General features: G+C 40.8%; 1 protein-coding gene across 1 annotated transcript in view; it reads right to left on the reverse strand.

Moving 5' to 3' along the window:
- The window catches only part of LOC126392361 (melanocortin receptor 5-like), a 37,967-nt gene that overhangs the window by 10,925 nt on the left and 5,195 nt on the right, over window positions 1-21,847 (reverse strand). Inside the window, exons 2-3 of the mRNA XM_050047724.1 lie at window positions 12,250-12,454; window positions 10,793-10,899 (exon numbers count right to left, since the gene is read on the reverse strand). Coding sequence (XP_049903681.1) covers window positions 10,793-10,899; window positions 12,250-12,396 — 254 coding nt within the window. The 5' untranslated portion in view covers window positions 12,397-12,454. The remainder of the gene's footprint in view (window positions 1-10,792; window positions 10,900-12,249; window positions 12,455-21,847) is intronic.

Here is a 21,847-nt window from a genome sequence, read left to right on the forward strand (position 1 = left end):
CAGGGACCTGAATGTCGGCTGTCTCTTGTCAGCTGAGACTCTTTTGCTTTGGTCTTGAAGACGGGATGTTAGGGCTTTCAAGTCACAAGGCTCAGATCCAAATAAAGTCTCCAGTAATTGGTGTTAAAATTGAGGTGCAGGCCATTTTATGATTACGTGAAGATTAGTTATTAAAGTTGTTACTTGTGACACTCAGTCCAATTCAGGCAGGTCATAAGACATGTCATGAGTCTACATGTCTGCAAGGTGGAAGTGCAATGGAGAAAACAGGAAAATCAAAGTGTGTTTCCATGAACTACATTTATGTAACTCTGAGCGGAGTAAAAGATTATACAATCAAAAGAATCTCAGAAACTTTACAGGTTGACCATGGCATTTTATTGTTTCACTTTTAATAAAAAGATGTATGTCTTTATGTTCAGGAATGAATTTGTTTCCTCTGTAAAGACATACTGTGTGATATTTTGAAGGGAGGGAGAATAAGCAAAGACAGATCCTGGATCACAGCTTTTGTGTACAATCTGTTTGTCAAGCTCAAGATGAGCAAATTAGCTTCACCTTCATAATCCCACTTTGCTTCCTCAGGCGCGTGTAGTAATGACTTTATTGTGTAAATGAGCTTTTTATTTTAATATGTGTACATAAATTACATGCTTTGCAATTAAAACTCATTATCTCCGGTAACACAAGTGGCTGGCACAGCCTTCACTTCCACACACACACACACACACACACACACACACACACACACACACACAGAAACAAGCTCATCCAGAGGGGTGCACCATGAAGCAATATTGGTGGGCTAAGAATTCTGAACCTACTCTTGCTTAGCCAGACTTATCTCCGCAGCACGGTGTCCATGCTAAGGAAAGGTCTGGAATGACTGATTATCTCTCTGCTACAGGAGGAACAAACACTCTGAGTTGTTTTTGTTTCGTTCAACTGATCACAGACATCTTGGGCGGCGCAAAGCCCAGCATGCAGCGATGATGCTCTTGCAAAATAGTGTTGGGGGTTAACTTGTTTTGGTGGAACACTTGCACACTGGGAGGCGAGCACTGTCATTAAAGTGGCTGGCTGTGCAGATCAATAAATATCATGAGTGTCCTGCAAGTCAGAGTCTGAGCTTTTCTGAGGTGTGTTCACATGTTGTTTTATTTGTTGTAGATCTTTACAACAATTCACAGAACAAACAAAAGCAGTTATGCCTTATTACACAATCCAAATCTTCATCATAATTTGCCATTTTTAGTGTGTAAGTTGTTAGCTCACAGGTTGTTGTTGCTGTTTCCCAAAGCAAGGGTGATTTGGAAACACTAACACACAGGTAGTAGAAGGAAGGGAGAATGTCGGCTGAAATCAGCACCAAATGGCAGGTTCACAGCCACAGTCTACACGCGGTGACTCAGACATATTGAGCTGAAAGCCATCGTTTTCATTGTCAAAAGCGTGGTTTATGGTTTGAGCACCACAAGCCGAACACCATCAAGTTCTATCATATTGGAGAGAAGGCAGATATCTTTTGAGCAATATCTCAAAAACAGTCTAGACCAGGGGTCAGCAAACTTTACTATTAAAAGAGCCATGTTTGATCAAACAAATAAACAAAGATCTGTCTGTATCTGCAAGACATATTTGAGCCTTATAATGAAGGTATTACAGTCTATTAGGTCCAAATTATCCTATCAACATAACTAACAGGTCTAAATGAGCATTCATTATGTTTTACCACAAGGTGGCTCTCCTGCAGTGGTATGGTACTTAACTTTGCAGCATTGGTGGTCAAAGTAAATGAATATGTCAATGCATTATTAAATTCTGTAATTTCCTCTGAAACATTTCCCTTTTTTTGGATTCGGAATCCATATCTAGACTAGCAAGGGAGACTCAAGACCAGCCACTGCTACTGAAGTTTGGCAAAATTTGGCATAAAAGGGAAAGGCGCCAGGCCATAGACGTATGACACACATTCTAGTCGATGAAATGTTAAAATATTTTTTAGTTTGTTGTATAGGATACACACAATTGAACAATTACAAAAGAAGAATGTAAGAATCACTTAGACCCACAACAATGGTATATGAATATTAGAGAATGTAAAAAAAATAAATTAATGTTATTCATTGCCATATAACTTTTTGTCAAAGCCACAGAGAGCCACTGGAGAAGGGCTAAAGAGCAGCATGTGGCTCCGGAGCCATAGGTTGCCTACCCCTGGTCTAGACTGATAAAGAACACTACAGGTAAGAGAGGAAAAACATGTAATTTTCATTTTGGTGTGATCTGCCCCTTTAAATTTGTATCTAAACCCATTTTTGGGAGTAGTTACCAAACCAAATTTGAGATAGCACATCAAATAAGTACCTTCTTAATCTCTGCATCTAATGAGAGAATGGCCAAGTGAGAGGTCCACTCCCACACACGTATTAATTTCAACACCCTCCTGGGGCCGTATTCACAAACATTCTGAGAATACTCTTAGAGAGCTCCTAACTTAACTCAAGGAGTCCTAGCTTAGGAGTGATTTAGCAAAGTTCTCAGAGCAACTCTGAGCAAGGAAGGGACAAAAACCTTTATCTTGGTGAGGAGGTATGGTTGACCCTGTTGCAAGGCACGATGCATTCTTTTAACAGATGTGATTGGTTGTCACAGACATGCCCTTTTGTCAGCCTGCAAGGTGTGGACACCCAGTAGAAATAAAATGAACTGCTGACTGTGAAAGTGTTGTCATTGTTGGTGTGATCACTCTGCTGATGGAAGGTTTAGACAGACCAAAGTCATCACAGCTGCACAGTTGCATCTTTCCAGTTATCCAGTATTGTGATCATTTTATTTCTGGTATTTCTGGTATTTTCTGGCTAAAAGAGGTTCAAGTGGTTTATCTTTGAATACTTTGTAAATATCAACTGGAATCCCATCAGGACCTGCAGTTTTTCCTCCTATCATATTGATAGTGGCATCAGAAATTTATAAAGCATCTAAAACTTCAGTGACATGCTTTAGAATAATTTATTATGGCAGGAATACAAAGTCCATCCAGAAACTCATTCTGTTTTTCCAAGTTTTCTGAGGATTCAGATTATTTGTATAGGGGTAAAAGTCTCATTAATCTCCTGAGGATCCTTTGATAGTGTGCCACTTGGAGTTTGAAATGCATTAATTCCCCTGTCTGCATCCAGTTCCTTAATTTGCCAAGCCAACAATCTCCTATTTTTTCATCCAGATCGTAATAACTCTGTCTACACTGATTTAGACCTTGGTTTGGACTATTTTCTGTTTTTGATGTGGACGTCTCTTCATATTGGGCATTGAGAGACATTTATTCTTCTTTTATTGTCATAGAGTCATTCCAGAAAACCTTTCTCCCTCTAACTTTTGATTATTCCTGTGGTCAGGATCAATTTTCAGTTTGTGTTTGTTTGTTTGTTTGTTTTTGAGCTGCTATAAGATATGATAATGCCTCTGAGGTACGCTTTGAATGCCTCCCGTCTGACAATAGCAGAGATCTTATTCGTACTCATGTTCATCTCAATTTGTGACTCTATAAAAGGCAGAAAATTGGATCAGAAAGCCATCTCAGATGAAAAATCCATCTAGGAGTGGCTTTAAACAGCTTTGGGACTCTGTATATGAGTGAAGTGGTAGAGCGGTCTGACCGTAGTATACTATTTTAATTACAATCTACCACAGAGGAAAACATAGAGCCGGAAACTAGAAAATAATCTATGTGTGAGGGGAGGACTAACAAGAAAATTCTAGTTCACCAGGGTTTAAACTCCTCCAAGGATCACACTGATTCAGATCACTGAAGTACTGTAACAGCTTCTTCCAACATTTCATGTGAGAAGAGTACACCCCAGGTGAGCAGTCCAATATAGAAGCTAAAGTGCAGTTGACGTTGGCTGCCATTAGAGCTTCCCCTGGGAGAGAAAATACATTTTAACGAAAATTTGGGGTTAGGAGCATTTGGGGCATATGCACTGATCATATATCTATATACATTCCTAGATTGTCCATCCTAAAGGGGACGGATCTGTTAATCAGCAGCATCACCCCACATGTATGAGATACTGTAAGTAAGAGACTTAAATGAATTGCTCCGGCGGCCAGCTCCTCTTTATCTTACTGATTTCACCTGACAGTAGATGGGTTCCCTTTCATTACCAGGCTGTCAAATAACGACACTTGGTCATGCTCCTCTGTGTCTCATAGCAATGCCCAGGGCATCATTTTCTTTAGACTTATGAGCTGTGTGGCTTGAAACATCACTCTGCATTCATTTCTTTCTTAACGGGACCTACTTGGTGTGTAGACTAAAACGTTTTTACTTTGCCATTCATAGGCTGCCTTTAGCGTCAATATCACATGTTAAGAGGCATGACAATGTGTTGGTATTTGATGCCCTGGTAACGAGAACAGGCTGGGGGTTCCTGAAGATACCCCATCAATGATCTTAGTTGTTAAATCCTACTAACAGGGCCTAAAGTTACGCTGGATTTTTAGGTGCATTTTTGGTATCCATAATGGACGGAAATGTTGAAATGTTTAAAAGACACTGAATATTCTTCATGGCTTTGAATGTTGCAGTTATATACAAATACCAGAGTGCAGTTAACAGCTAAGGAATGATGAGTAATCTTAGGTAATAGGGATTTTTCAGATATGAACACAGCCCTGCTCCACAGACACTGCTGCTTTAAAATATTTAAAGCCTAATAACTTAGGCTCTTCTGAGGAACAGACTGTGCTTTTAACACATCAAACATTAAGTGCCTACACTTTTGCCAATTAACACAAACTGAGCGTAGTGATATACTTTGTAAAGTTAGAGAAAGTCTGCATTTGTCAGACATAGAAAACAAGTCAGGAAATCAAGACATTCTGCAGACATTTTCAGAAAAAGCCTCTGTCTAAGATTGTGAAGGACAACAGAACAAAAAGTGCATTTCATTTTCAACCTCTCCCAGATCACACAGGTGACACTTTCGATTCCCCTCTGGAACTCAGTGGAAGCAATGAGTTTCCACTGTCAGAGAGTGTGTGCCACTGTGTATGAGTGTGTGTGTCTAACATCTTCCATAGGTGTGTGTTTTGTTTATAAGAATTCCGTCTTTGAGTAAACCCCCCTTCCTCCATCCTTTCTCCTTACCCCCAACACATTAAAGGCAGAGAAAATGTCCTGTCTTTCAGCCTTAATTACTTGCTTCACTCTGGCTAATTTGATCGAGCCTCTTACATTCCAGGAACTAATTACATTTACATTTGAAGCCATGAAATGCAAACCATGTCATAGATGAAATGAAAATAAGCAAAGATTTGTCTGTTTTAAAAATAATAGGTTGCATGTTGCTATGCCATGTATTGAAAGAAAATGGACATTTTCCAGCGCAGTGGGGACTAGGTGCTCAACACATCCAGTGATAAAGGGGAGCAAACAAGAACTGGTGAGTCACAAAATAAACTGATTTTTTATTTTTTAATCTGCATAATACAAACAAGAAAATATATGCACGTGGCTGTTGTGCATGTTTAAAATGGTGTCAATATACAGTGAAGGTTAGCAGAGAGTGCAACACGTAAAGCTGTGTCCCATCTGCCTGCTCCCCACTAGAAGCCTCAGCGTTGATGTAAAATGCTTTCGATTGGATTGGTCCAAAGAAATCACAGGAACGTACAACCTCGGACAGAAAAGAGAATTGGGACGCACCACATTATAACAAACTAAAACACCTGCAATAGCTACAGGAAAGCAACATTTCAAAGTGCATGATGGGGAAAAATACTTACCCTTAGAAGCTGAAAAGCAAAGTTAAAGTTGAGTCTTCAAATTGTGTCTTGCCACTGCAAAGTCAGTCCCTGACAGTGTTTATCCAAACACAGGCCCGTAAGCCGACCAGCCATCTGGGTTTCCAGATCCTTAATTAATGTCTCTACACTTAAAAGGTCAATAAATAAGCATAATATCCCCTTGTGAAACAGCCTAAATTTAGTATTGTAGATGAATCCAGAGTCGATCTTCATGGCTCATGGGAATTTAACAGCATCAAAGTGCTTTCTTTCTTTGAAGAATTCTGTGGACAGGTCTTGGAAAATCATGACACGGTGGTCTTCAAATATGATCGCGCCCTTGCTCCTGGCTGCCTGCATGACTCAGATCTTGTTTTAAAAATTTAAGAACTTTGTTATCATGACTTACAGAGCAAAGGATTGCAGCACATCTAGTAGTCTGCAACTGCAATGCGCTTTTCATCGGTCTGAGATTGAAGTAGCGATTCCTGTTTTGTAGATCATCTATTTTGAAGGTCACTCGTGTTTGGTTTTATGGACTGTGATGCTGTTCTTGACACCACCAATCCAATCTTCTGCTTGCTCCAGTTTGACTGGACAGTCAGACTGAAGCTCCCAGAACCTTCAGTCTGACATGGCTTCCATTGAAGGTGATTTACAAGGGGGAGGGAATTTGATTTTTCCCTAACCAATCAGTAGAGATCAACGACTCACCCAGAATCTGACGTCATTAGTATCCATGCCTCGGGGGTGCCGAAAACAAGCGAGCATTGCCCATTTAAAATGTCTCCGTCGTCGTGCACGCCCGACTGCATCGCTGTTAATCCAGTTTAGCAGCTTCCTTAATTTGGTCCTCCATTAACGCGAGTACTGGCGAAATACCTCGATAGCATCGTTAATGTGGTCTGTAGGATCTGTAGCGGTCGCCATTGTTGCTATCCTCATCAGTTACCCACCGGCGTACAGCTTGACATCAGTGTGGCGCTGATTGGCTAATCGCTAGACCCCCGGCGTTCATTGGTCTGTCCATCGTTTGGACGAGATAAATCGCAAATTCAATGAAGTATGCCAGACCAGTAATGCAAGCCTACTCAGTTGAGTGGGCGGGTTCTATGGTCTGGAACCAGGCTAAAACGTCCCTGCATTTGTGTGTGCGAGTTTTGAGACTCCCCTGATGTGACTGGATTCACAAATGCATTTTTTTCTAAGAGGGGATTGTCTGCAGCTAATCAGATGAGTGCCTCCCCTCGAGGGGTGTTATATGACGTCATTAAAGCGCGCGCAGGTGGGAGTAAAAGGGGATTTATGGTTATGCGTAGACCCTACGCATGTCACCTATGCTGTTGTGAGCATTTTTACTTCTGCAGTGGTGTGTCTGTGTGACTCTGCAGTTACACCTCCAAAACACTAGTCGGCGGCGGAGGTTTCTGTGAAGTGCTGTAAATTTTAGCTGATTCAAAACACAAATTAAACATGGCTTAACAGAGACAATTTCAAACACAAGTACACAAATCAGCTTCACTACAACTCACAGCATTCACAGACAAACACTTGTGTTAATCCGGACACATTCTCCCCACAAATACAACATGCTAACGTTATTAGCATAAGCTTGCGGCATTTTACATGGTATAAATTAGCCTAGCAACTAGCAATCTTCTCATCCTCTCAGAAAAACCAGGGACAACGACAACATTTAACAAAGGTAATGGCACACAGTTTGGCTCCATAACAACTCACAACATTCACCGACAAAACAACTGTCCTGTACTAAACATGTTTTTCAAACAAATACAACATGCTAACGTCATTAGCACAAGCCTATGGCATTTTACATTGTATTGATTAGCTTAGCGGCCGGTGATCTTTCCGTCTTTTCATATAAAACAACACAGAACAAACTCTAGCAGGACAGCGGAGAGTCCCGACACTGTGTAGCCCAGGACGGCTGTTTAAGTGTGGGTGAGAGGTGCGGAGAGGACCGCGGAGGTCAGGCTTGGCGGGCCAACTCTGTGTATCCCAGAATGGGTGTTTAAGTGTGGGTGAGAGGAGTGGAGAGGACCAGCAATGGTAACGTAATCTGGGCTTGTAACTATAATCTAATTCCTATTACTAATCACTTTCTCCTATTTTTGAAATTATAACGCGTTACATTACTCTGTTACTAAGCCTCCGCTCGGTAAAAATTAAACGGTCCTGAAACTGTACTGAAACTGCAGCCTCTGGTATTGCAGCTTCACCTTACTCCCACCTGCGCCCTCTTTAATGACGCCATATAACACCCCTTGTGGGGAGGCACTCATGTGATTGGCTGTAAAGGAGTGAGACATCTGATTGGCTGCAGACAATCCCCTCTTAGAAAAAATGCATTTGCGAATCCAGTCACGTCAGGGGAGTCTCAAAACTCGCACACACAAATACAGGGAAGTTTACAAATTAAAAGCACTTTGTAAATGCAGGTTCGACAGTTCATATATCAATGTAACAACCTCCAAATATGTATCTGATGAAAACTGCAAATATTTTTATATGCATATATTTGTGAATTTCAATTGCGCATATTTAAAACAAGAAATATTTGTGTGTGCATCACAAATATGTTTATAAAAATTACTTCTTATATGTGGATTTTCTTTTACTTATACGGAATTAAACTTTTTTTTGTGTGCATTGAAAATGTGTTTGTGTTTTGACTCATATATATATATATATATATATATATATATATATATATAAAAATCCCCAAATACATTTGTGAATCCTTTTTTGTGCATTTATTAATTTCTGTGTGCATTTATTAATTTTGAGACTGTTCTAGCTCCATACATTTACTGCAGTCAGAACTCTAAAATTTGGAGCCAAGTAAAACTGCTGCTGCTTCCAGCTGCAGTTTTAGTTTTGCATGAGTACTTAGCTTGGTAGCATCTTCCTCTGTTTTATCTAGTCTGTCGACCTTGTTCTGAGCATTTTTTGGATAACCTGAGGCAGTTTTAGCCTGTTTGGTTGACATATTAAGGTCCCAGATACACTCAAACTTGGCTTAAAAAGGAATTGTTGCTTTTAATTCAGGATTACTGTTTAATTTAGCCGATATTGATGGAGAGAGTATAATGTAATGCAACCACTAAGCTCTGCACCATAGCCATGCCACAAAATGATAATAGTGACAGTTATTATTAACTCTATTTTAAACACCATATCATCTGTTCACTAAAATAATGATGGAGGTACAGCAGCTGCTTTGAATTATTCTTTTATTCATGGTCCTGGTTTGCTGAAGTCCATTTGACACTGCTGGTATTGCAGCTAATGGAAAACTGATAAAAAAAAACAAAACCCAATGGATTAGCCTAATTCATTTAACTTTGATTTGGCAAAACTAAAGCAATTTTGACATGTTTTATCATGGGACAGTGTCATACATAAATGCTATTCATGAGTATAACATTTAAATCTGCTGCATCAAGTTTAAAGTTAAAGAGCTGTAGAATGTGCAGCTGTGTTGCTGGGTCTGAAGTGACTGTCGAGTATCCAAATTAAATCTAACTTTACTGTGGTGAGGCAGCTGCGGCTGGCTCAACATCAGTGTTTTGGACTGTAACAGAGTTTAGTACAAGAGACGTGTTTAATTCATGCTAAATAAAATTACAGTATAACATGTTGGCAAGAAGAGTGGGAGAAACAGTGGGTGCACTAAGGGCCCACAGCTCATTTCAGCCTGGGGCCCCAATAGCCCTGGAATAGGCCTATCTTGTCTCAAAAAGACACATAGAAATTGGTCTATGCATTTGTTACCTCTAGGCTGGATTGCAATTCTTTATTATCAGGTTGCTCTAACAAGTCTTCAAATACTCTCCAGCTGATCCAGAATGCACATGTACTGACGGGCAGTGTCGTCAAGATACTTTGAAAATGTGAGCTAAGCTCCCAGTTACTCTACATCAAAATAAAGTTTCACTACATTAAAGGTATCTCCAGATAAATGTATCAAACTAAGCTATGAGAAAATATATAACTGTATAATATAATATAACTGTAGTATAATATTATACAGTCTATGGGCAAGACACATCAAGAAGTGCATTGTAGCCAGGCAGAGACAGAGTAGGGCGGGTCCTACCAAGAAAAGCAGATAGTGAAAGCAGCAAGCAGGATAAACTGAAAGATTAGTATGTGATGTCATACAGAAGTGCTTGCCTTCATCTACATGCCTTGGTGTGGTGCTGGCGGCAGTCACATTACTTATCCTCAGTTTTATTATCCTTATTTTTATCCAGACCTCTGCAGAAAAAAAAGTCAGCTGCACTTTAGAGTACTACTCGGTTAATAAATCAACTTCGCTACTGAAAAGCTATTTGAAAGTAGTGACGTTACCACCACGCTACTGAGAAATGTAGTTAAGTTAATGACGTCGCTACTTGTAGTGACGCTTCTGCTCAACACTGCTGATGGGAGTTTATAAAGAGATCATATTTCTCCTGTTTTAGCTTCTCTGCACTAGCTCCCTGTAAAATCCCCCCAGAATAAATTCCTTCTCCTCACTGACAAAGCTCTAAAGACCTCATAGCTATGTCATATCTTTCGAGAGCTCATAGCACCGTATTATCCCAACATAACACTGCGCTCTGAGAATGCAGGTTTACTTGTTGTTCCTTCTTATCATGGTGATCTGTCCTGTATACACAACATGCGTGTCTGTCCGTCCTAGAAAAGGATTCCTCCTCAGTTGCTGTTTCTGAGGTTTCAAACTTTTTTTTTTCTTTATAGGGTTTTTTGGGGGAGTTTTTCCTTATCTGCTGTGAGGGTTTAAGGACAGAGGGAATGTTGTATGCTGTAAAGCCCTCTGAGGCAAACTGTGGTTTGTGATATTGGGCCTTAGAAATAACAGTGAATTGAACTGAACTGAATGCAAAAGCATGAAAAAATACACTCCATTAAGACTGTTTTGAGCATATGATGTTATTATATTTCATGGTGTGTGTTCTACAGCTGAACCATTCACCTGCAGACGAAGAAGTACATGGGTGAGTGGAGGTTCTTGTTCTTTACGATAGCTGTGATGACCAGGATGTTCTCCAGCAGGGAGATGATACCGAGGATGAGAAAAACCTGAGGACAGTAGAGTACAGTGTGAGATCAATCTGAGGGCTGATGGGATAAATAACAAGAAAGGAAAGAGGAAGAAAGAAATACTACTTTGCAAAATTTTGAGCATTTTTTCAGGCTTTTTTTTCTGAGGAACACTGTTATGTGTTTTACCTCACCAGGACTTTAAAACTAGGGCTGCACGATATATTGTTTGAACAGTGCCATCGCGATGTGCGTATGTGCGATAGTCACATCGCAGGACATGCGATGTTTTCTCTTTAGAACATGTAAACTTTTGTTTTGCTTCAGAAAAGCCGCTCTAAAGCCCCGCCCGATGCTCCTCTCCGCTCACCTCTCTCCTGCTGTCTCTCTCTCTCTGTCTCTGTCACTCAGCAGCCCCTCCCCCTCTCATGCACACGCTGCAGTCACACACCGAAAATGAGCGACATGCAAGAGGGAGAAACGTTAAAGGAGGATTTATGCCTGGTACACACTACACGACTTTTCTGCCCATTCTGAAAGTCAGTATGTCACATTATACAATTGTGGAGTCATAAAATCGTGCCGTGACTTGGCCGACAGACATGACACACTACACGGTGGTACACACCAATTATCCCCCGGTTGTCTTTTGCGATGTGTGTGATGTTATCGGGTTATTTTTGTCCTATTTTAATTACTTTTACTATCATCTGAGTCACTGTGTCTGTTCATGTGCCAGCCCAAATGTTGTTGTAGTCACCTAAAAGCGTCAGCAGATGGCAGGAGCTACATTTGAAGTACCGTACATAAACATACCAGCTACTGTATCCTCCACAACCAAGTTCTGACAAATGTTTCACAATAAAAGCCTATTTAGAAAATGGGGGGATTCTCTCAGCCGAGGTTATAAGGGGCTTTTAATTTGAAACAAGTGTTGAGTTTGAAATGACGGCGCGATGCATTAACTTTATCAAGGCAACGGGAGCGGATAAAAAGTAAAAATATAAAAACACAGAGGGATTAATAAATAACGGCCCTTTTATAATGTAGTCTGTTTCAAATGAAGCTGGTAGCCTCTGCAGTTGTGGTGAGTAAAAGCCCCTCCATTATTTTTTAATTTTTGTACTTAAAGTCATCTGGTGAAAATTCTTGTATTTTTTGATATCGCAATATATATTGCAAAAAAAATAAAAAAATATTGCAGTGTCAGTTTTTTCCAATATCGTGCAGCCCCATTTAAAACTCTTAAAATGTACCAATATCAGAGCGGTAAATCACTCTCATGCCAAAAAGGTTAGTGGAATAGTGTAGTAATAGTGAACGGTTTAATGGATGTACTGTTACTCAATTTGTTAAGAAATGAAACAAATCAAAACATCCTGTTCATACCTCGACAGCAATGTGGACCTGCTCGCATGCTGCAGGTTTAGAAGTGGTGGTCTTGTGTGGTAGCAGCGGAGGTGGCATGGTGTAGTTCTGGTGGTAGGAGTAAGCCCAGGTGGAGTTACCCAGCAGCATCTCCTCAGACAGATTCATCTCTGCTGTGGCTCCGGTCCAGATCACTGCTGCTTTATGTGCACATTTTTCAAGCAGGCTGCAAAGGAAAACAAATGTTTTGACTGTGTCGCTCAGATATAATGTTTTTGTGCCTTATTTTATTTTATTTCAACAAAACTGATTTCATTAGTTTTCCCTCGACTCTTTTTTTTGCGCTAAAAGGCTGAAACACCCACTGACAGTGGGGTGCACAGCTGAAGATTTGTCCGAACAGCTGCAACATCATTTAGTGGTTTTCTCCAAGAACTCCTCCACTCAAGTCAAATGCAGTGCAAAAAATATAGACTGTCTCACTAATATTGCATTGTCATGTAACAGCGTTGCCGTCCATGTTGACCTCCTGTCAGCTCATGTCATTCACATACCTTGCAAACCATTTCACCGGGGAAATAAAAAGGAACTACAAATCAATCAATCCAGTACACAAACAAATGCAGGATGCACAATAAAACTATTCACCAAGCTTGGGGATTCTCAACTGGTTACTTAGCAGCCCCTCTGTAATGACAAGACATGTTGTCTTAATGTTACGTGTTAGTTAGCATGCTTTAAAAGGTTCTGGTCAGCAAATTTGGTTACTTTTAGATGAAACCAGGCAAGCTATTTCCCCTTGCTTCCAGTCCATATGCTAAGCTAAGCTATGCCACTTCTGGTGGTTGCTTTGAATAGACTAATAGGCAAGAGGTAAATCTTCTAATCAACAGTAACTCTCACTTGCTTGTTTAAGACTAGATAGGTCCTGTATTACTTCTTTTATTAAAACATATTTATATTAATAATTATGCGTCTGCTTTATCAATTCAACCGATCAATTTCACATATACATACTGTATATTTTACATTTATGAACCCCCCTCCTTGAGAATGCTGTTCATTAACATTGTTCAATAGTTCAGCATTCAACAGTATTCTGCACTCTAAGCTGGTCATTAGGCTCAGAGGCTTGGGACTCAACATCACCCACTGTGACTGGATCCCGAGCTTTCCGACAGGCAGACTTGTTGTACAGGCAAATTTGCAGGAAAGCCCAATCAGTCTTTTTTCAGCATTATATGCAGTATAAAAGCAAAATCGGGGAGTGCGGCAAAATGCCTACCTACTTTTGTATACAGAATGTGCCTTTTTCGGGGCAATGGGGGGCGTGAGCAAGTAACAAAACGTGTGGCTCAGCGTGTGACGTAAACAGTGACGTGGGAGGTAAGCCGCGGCTGGTCAGTCTTTCGGCGATTCTCTCGTAAGTCTGCCCATTCCTCACCGTTCCTGTCATCTGACGGTTAATGGCCTCTTCGTTTGCGAGGGCAAGGAGGCTGCGCAATGCCTTGTCTCCCCAGTTGCTCATCTTTACAGTGTCTGTCAGGTTTGTGTTTCCCTCTTGCTACTAGCTGTTTGCTAATTCCTGCAATCAGCTGTTTCCTGTTTATCCACCACCAGTGGCTCGCACGTGCGGCGTCATCAACAGCTCTTCCCACAAGTCTTCAACAGCCGCTCCCGTTGCAGAGGGGCACCTCAGTCTGTTTAAACTAAAGAGTTCCGCCAATATGACTACCCTACCAAGTGGAAAATTGGGCACCTCAGATCAACTCGCCAGTCCGGCTCTGTGTGTCTAAACGCTCGCAGCTGGCCGGCAAAACAGCCCAACATTCGTGGAAAATCTGGCAGTGTAAAAGGAGCTAGAGAGAAGGGCACAACTCCCATCTCAATCAATGGGACTATTGTGGAGAGAATCAGCAAGGCAATTTCCTCAAGGTTCACAGCAGTGAGGACATGACCTGGACTCACCACACAGACATCATCACCAACACTGCATGACAGTGCCTCATTTTCCTCCGCAGGCTGAGAAGGTTCAACACAGACTCCAGGATATTCTGCAACTTTTACATGTGCACCATCTAGAGTATCCAGACCAGCTGCATCAACACCTGGTATGGCAGTTGCACCATGCTCAACTGTAAGGCATTACAAAGCGTTGTGAAAACTGCACAGCAAGTCATGTCAGGATGGTGCTGGCACCCTCTACACCCAGCGGTGTAGGAAGAAAGCCATAAGGATTATCAAAAACCCAAATCACCTCAGCCAAAAACTGTTCTGCCTGCTGCTGTCTGGCAGACAGTACTGCAGCATTTGGTCCCGCACCACCAGGCAGCCTAAGAAATAGGGTGAGGAGCTCGGACATCTGGAGGGAGCTCGGAGTAGAGCCGCTGCTCCTTCGCGTCGAAAGGGGTCTGTTGAGGTGGCTTGGGGGGATGTCTCCTGGGCGCCTCCCGCTGGAGGTGTTCCGGGCACATCCCACTGGTAAGAGGCCCCGGGGCAGACCCAGAACACGCTGGAGGGATTACATATCTCGTCTGGCCTGGGAACGCCTTGGGGTCCCCCAGGAGGAGCTGAAGAGTGCTGCCAGGGAGAGGGATGTCTGGGGTGCTTTGCTTGGCCTGCTGCCCCGGCGACCCGGCCCCGGATAAGATAGATGGATGGATGGACCACCAGGCAGCTTCATCCCTCAGGCCTTAAGATTGTTGAACTCTTGAGCTCAGAGTGTGGTGCACTTGACGAAATGGCATTGCCTCCTGTTTTACTTTTACTGTAAGTTGATTTACAATGATAACAATGATGATGAACAACATACAAATCTGTCAGCTCAAAATTAGTCAGACCGTTGCAGATGTCAGATAAGTTTTATAAACAGTGGAAAGTGGCCTGAGAGTTCTAGGAAAAAAACATTATCAGATAAAATGAACTAAAACAGTCACCAGCATCAAAAGACGGCATTCAATTCATGTCCCAATTTACGCTAGTGAGACAAATTAAGACAAATTGAAATTTAATCAAAATGGCACCAAAATTTGTTTTCTCCTTTGGTTATGAAAGAAAATATTTGAGGAGCTCTGGCATAACATCGTGAATGGGACACAGGAAAGACTCAGTGTTAAGATCCAGGCCTCAGCTGATGAGATCAGACCGAAGAGCTTTAACTCTCCCCTGCAGGCAAGCGCTCTGCCTGTTTCTCTGGAACAGGAGATCCACATGACTAACAGACCCTCTGGTGATGTTAAATGAGACTTTGTGGGTTGCTTATACATTTGCAAAGAAGTAGTACAGTGTAGATATTTTTGCTTATAAATTCTTTAGAATCATGTGGTGCATGAGGCGTTTCTAGGACAAGAGCTGCTGCCAAGCTGAACAAGAAAAAGTCGACACACTGAATGGAAAAGACATTCAACATTTAAGCAACGTTAAGTGATTTTAATCCTCCATTATTCCATCGCTACCCCTGTTTGGACTGCAGTCTGTCTCATTTGAGCAAAATGCCATTATCCAAATCCTATTATAAAGTGACACTATAAGCTTATGGGGTACAGTAATTAACCTTTGCTGCATGGCTAAATGAAAAAGGCATGCCAATTTATGTTTGAGAAGTCACTGCTGTTATGAATGCACTTTGAACACAATAATTGCAGGAAATATGAATTGTATCAGCATAATTGGAATTTAATTTCTCCAGTGCTAATAGACATAGAAGTTATCTTAAGCTGTTCAAAGACAAGAAGCAAATTACTGTGACTGAAAAGTGTATTTATTTTGGAACTATTTACAAGTGCCAACGCCATTGAAATCACAGTAGCTGGAGCAATTATTGCCATAATTTACTTCATAGTCTATAGACCTTTTCATTGCTATTTGGTTGCTAGGGGAACAGCTTTGATCCTGTCAGCTATACTGCATTGACAAACACTGCCACAGGAAATACAAAGGAACAGGAGAAACATTTGTGCCATTAAGTAAGAAAAGGTCTATAGTATACTATATACTGTATACTATACTTGAGTATATTAACAGTTTCTCACATCCGTTTATTAATATCAGAATCATATTATATCCCCCTCAAATATACAGAAATGTAATACTATCAGTCTATCCCGTTGTAATAACTGAAAATATGCCTATATTTAATATCCTACTTGCTGATCTTTCCCATATATGATCCTGCAAGATAGCAGGAAATAATGTTGTCGACCATTTGTCAAACCACGGAACCATGGAATTGGGTACTCTCGATCTACCATTTCAAGAAATTAAAATCATTTGATACTTTCTGTAAAAATGGAAATGAAATGGCATCCTCCTTTCATATAAAGATGAAAATGAAACAAGTATTAAATGGTGCTGTAATTCAGTCTGGATCTGAAACCTACAGAAATGAAACATCAAGTACAAGTTCAAAAGATGCTTTGAAAAAGTGAGTCCAAATGGTTCTGCGTGTGTTCAGGGACGTCAATTAGATTTTAGGATTAAAAGGTTTTTTTTGTTTGTTTTTTCCCCCCCAAACTTTACCTTAGTGTATCAGTAAGCCCGAGTATATCCTCTTTAGTTGAGTTAAATACAAAAACCCTTTCAGGATATTCTTCAAAATATAATATTAAAGACTACGAGTTAACACAGCACAGCAGGGAATTCGATGCATCAGCGGCACTAGATTTGAAATCGTAGGTGCATGACTCACAGAATGGGCTCAATCAAAGGTAAGGACTCTTCAATCAGTTCTTTTTTGACCTTTATATATATCAAACAACACATACGCATGTATTTCTGCACACTACCTTGCTACCTTGTGTCAGTCTACAGGTTACCTCAGGCCAGCTACTCTGTATCATGTACATTTATCCGTATGTTTCCAGTTATAGTGCAACCGGTAAAATAAAAGGCTGCTAGCAGTCAAAAATTTTGCAGTGAAGTATCCAAGCTACCTTTTTTTCCATTATTATTAATAGTGTGATTCAAATGTAATCTGTGGAAATATGTTCATATTTTCAGTGCAAAGGTTGTTACAATGACCATTAACGTATGCTAATTGATGTTTAATGTAATTAATAGTTCAGAACACCGGTAAAGTGGAGTGATACATGTGTAGTTAAAAGTCCCGGTGTTATTGTTCTCTATATCAGCACTCATGGTATGCCTCTCGTCCAATCAAATAACTTGGTCGGGGATAAATGTTGTATAATAAATATTACTTAAAATAAAATGAGCCTACATTTAAATTAGCAAAGCAATTTAAATGTATATAACAGCTGGAAATCTCTTGCTGCAACAGGTTTCCTTGTGCTTTTGTATAATACTCAGTAGTGGTAGTTCCCAAACAGGGTTTTATGTGCCCCAGCTTCTGCAACTGCTGGGAACACATAGATAGTGGAGCACACAACAAAACAAAAAACCCCACAGAATATAGGATTTAATACAAAGAAAATTTGGCAACCACACACACATTTTCTATCAATATAATGAGGAAATGTTGTTAATCAAATTAAATGTTGCAAGTTGCAGAATGATGAGATTGAATGTATCTGTAAAATGTACATGAGATAGCCTTCAATCTGCTCAGTGACTACAGCTTTATTAAATGTTATGAATTTAGATGCTCACAGCACTGGGGAAACATTGTGGTCTTAATTTATCACATAAAAAACTAAAATATAAAATTAATATTAAAGTGAAGGGGCCTCACAGCAAGAGGGTTGCCGGTTCGATCCCGGGTGTGGGAGCCCCTCTGTGCGGAGTTTGCATGCTCTCCCCGTGTCAGCGTGGGTTCTCTCCGGGCACTCCGGCTTCCTCCCACAGTCCAAAGACATGCAGATTGGGGACTAGGTTAATTGGTGACTCTAAATTGTCCGTAGGTGTGAATGTGAGCGTGAATGGTTGTTTGTCTCTATGTGTCAGCCCTGTGATAGTCTGGCGACCTGTCCAGGGTGTACCCTGCCTCTCGCCCAATGTCAGCTGGGATAGGCTCCAGCCCCCCCGCGACCCTCAAGAGGATGAAGTGGTTAGAAGATGAATGAATGAATATTAAACTGAAACCATGATCTAACCAAAGTTTCTTGTTGCCTTAACCTAACCACAGACAGGATGCTAAAAAAAAAGGTTGGTGAACACGATCCAGCTTGCGATTACATTTGCTGCCACAGTGTAACAGGGAAAACAGTTTAGACCACTTATCCACTTGTCCACTTATAATTCTAATATTATAATTAATGTGGTTAGATAACATATTTACAATCCATTCAGAAGAACACACTATTGGTGGTGTCAGCGAAGGAGTACTTGAGTTTGTCAGTTCGACAGTACATGTTGGGGACGACTGCCCTATGTTTTTATATTATCTATGGAAAGAAAGGATCAGGGTGGATCTGCTGTGGCGTGTTTACACATGCAGATGTCTGTTTCCTTTTGCTCTGATATGACTTGTGTTGCTGTTTGAAGATGTGATGTCAGAGACGGAGGGCGCGTGCAGCACATGATGTGTGGCTGCTCTGATGTGAAGATGTAAGCTATTGTACTGTGTAAATTATTCTCTCAGTTATGATCAATGCACGATTACGTACCTAACCACCCTGCACTCTCTTGGCACAATTTCTACAGTTCATTTGAATAAAAGCCGTAGGCTTGCCTGTGTGACTGATAGTGTGTTCATGTTAGCACATCTCCTGCTACAACCACACGTCCTCACCGAGTTCAGCTGCTGTGATCCTTTGCTCCCTTCTTTTGTCCTCCTGTCTCTGTTTTTTTCTGTTCCCTCTCTCTGTGTCCCAGGGGGTCAGCTATTGACTGGGATCTTGTGCCACTGCTACAAGACAGAAAGGAAGACCCACACTGGACCCACTTGGAGCTTCTGACAGCTAATGATCACCTGACTTTGAAATCCCACCATGGATGCACACTATCCACATGGTGTCTGAAAGGAACATGTGAACACAGTTTTAAATCGTGACACATGCAGACTCTTTATTACTGTGAATGTAAAGGCTCCCATTGTGGGCTAAAACAGTATACATGAATGGCTGCTATATTACTGAGCATATTTCATTGTTAGGAGGTTACTTCAATATTTATGTGGAAAGTGAAATCCACATAAAGGGGACAGTGTCACAACTGGATGTTTGTGTACCTTTAGATGTGCTCTACATTGTTCATTCAAAGAGCAGGACAACATCAATTATGCACAGTGAAAAAAATGTAATTAAATCTAATCACTTGGAAATGTTAATCACACCAAAACAACATTCTGTAAGCCTGCACTATTTGCATTTTTATCACAATATATGAAAAGACACGATGTCAGTGCTGTATATTTTCATAACAAGCAGGCTGGTCATATAGCAGAGTCAAGTAAAATTAGCCATTAAACAAAATAGGCCACTGATATGATCTCAGTAATGTGTCCTAGTTTGCCTAATATAATCCATTTATGATGTGAATATTAACAATCTTATTAACTACGATGAATAAATCATGATGCAGTTATCAGTGTGATCAGCAAACAAGTTCTCACTCCCAGCTCATCAAATACTGCAGCTTGGTCAGAGGCTCGGCACTTCAAGCTATGATGCTCTAGGTACCAAATTGACGTTCAGGGACAGCCTGTCAATATCTATTCATCACCTAAACTAGCTCAGGTTTAGGCAACACAGGTCATTTGTTAGTCTTAGAAAAAAGATTATGTTTTGGGCTAAAATAGTTAACGAGTGACGCATATGTCATGTGATGTATGTGACACAAATGTCACGTGATGGCAAGTGGCTACATTATGTCATTAAAATCACGCTGACTTCTGGCTTCACACGGGACATGAACAACAGTCTCCTGGGTAAAAGTTTGCGTTCGTCAAGTTGTAACTTCTAGGGCTGTAAAATGAAGCCAACGCAAAAGTGCCAGAATCTGCAGTTCTTCAAGTGGCCACTTGAGGCTGGCCCCAAAATTGAGTCAATGCCCATAGACCCCCATGTTAAAATGGCCAATTTAACTGTAGATATAAACATGTTTATAGCCTGGTACAAAAAACATTTCAGTCTCTATAGCTAATCTATCTATCTATCTATCTATGGAGGTGTATAGGATGCTTACATTTACCCACAATAAAGGGCTTGGCTGTTTTAAGTGACAGGCTGCAAGTTGTCCCCATAGCCTGCCAGATCCACCCCTCGCTCCTTCACAGTTCCACCCTCTCATCCAAACATGTTCACTATTCAAGATGGTGATGGCCAGAATGCCAAACTGGACGCTTCAGAATGTGATTCCACAAACCAATGGGTGACGTCACGGTGACTACAGCCATTATTTTAATATCATCCATGGTGCTTGTTTGACCCAATCATCCCTCCCACCCAACACAGACTTTCTTGCTCGATATTTTTTGTCATTAACTCAGATGGGTTTACACTAATGTTAGTCGAAAGCCTGATGCGTCTCATACAGACGCAAAAATGTGCCTTGTGCGTCAGAATCTGATTCCAATTTTTAGCTTTCTCTACTTTGTTTGATACTGGGAGATGAGAGACACAAAATCACACACATCTGCAAAATGCCAAGAACATCACCATGAAGTCTAAGTCCAAATTATGTTATGGTCCATTAAGAAGACAAAGAGACAAGCACACAACAATTAAAATAATGCTATGAAGCAGAAAAGGCATACAGTGTCTGTGCTTTACAGTAAAGTGTAGCGTTAGGTAGCTTATTTTGTTACAAGACTTTAGTCAACAATGTTACAGTAATATGTAGTATTCTCAGAGTCAGCGTCTTGTCTGTTTGTATGTGAAAATCATGGGGAAAAGATCACTTCTGGTACAGTTTGTAGCAGTACAGAGAACTGCTCGGAAAAGTGGCAAAGCAAGATTGTTTTCTCTGTGACATCAACACACCAAGCTGCTGTGTGACTGGTTGTGCACTAACAAGACCAAACAGCCAAGTCTCCAGTTATATATCATACCACAGTAAAGGAACTGTGAAGGACAAAGTGGCTGGCATTAGGAGGGCTCATGTAAACACCAACGGAAGTTTTAAATCAAAACACACCCATGTCCCCAAGTCAGATCACATGTATGTGTGCTCTACCCATTTCATAACAAGTGAGAGAAGTAAACAAATCTAATTCTAGTAAATCATATGATAACGGTATAATTGTGATTCTCCATGCCTGTGTGCCCTTGCATTTCCATGGTCATTATAGAACCAGACTTGGCCAGTTTGAAGTACTCAAGCTCATACTTAACCTCATTTTTAAGCTAGCGTACATATAATTGTATGTGAAACTAAACAACTTATAGCATCCATTGGTAATCTAACCCTCTTTTCTTGATTGTAGGTGTTCCCCAGTTCTTTCAGGCTGTGTATAATAAGCCGGCTACAACATTTGTTATTTCCTCTTCGTTTATTACCAACACGGCAAGACTGTACTAACACATTCCAACTTAAAGGGCCAGTGTGTAAAATGGGTTGAAAACAGTGACATCAGTGGTCAAATTCTAGATTGCAGGGTTCACTCGCTCACCCCTCCCGTCGGGTAAATGACGGTGGCCTCGTAGGGACAAAGGCCCGTTTATTTGAGCACTCCAGAAACTCCGGTAACACTCCAGGGGGTAAAAGACTCCGTCCCAATCTA

This window comes from Epinephelus moara, chromosome 6 (assembly GCF_006386435.1).
Source record: "Epinephelus moara isolate mb chromosome 6, YSFRI_EMoa_1.0, whole genome shotgun sequence".
NCBI classification, from domain to species: domain Eukaryota; kingdom Metazoa; phylum Chordata; class Actinopteri; order Perciformes; family Serranidae; genus Epinephelus; species Epinephelus moara.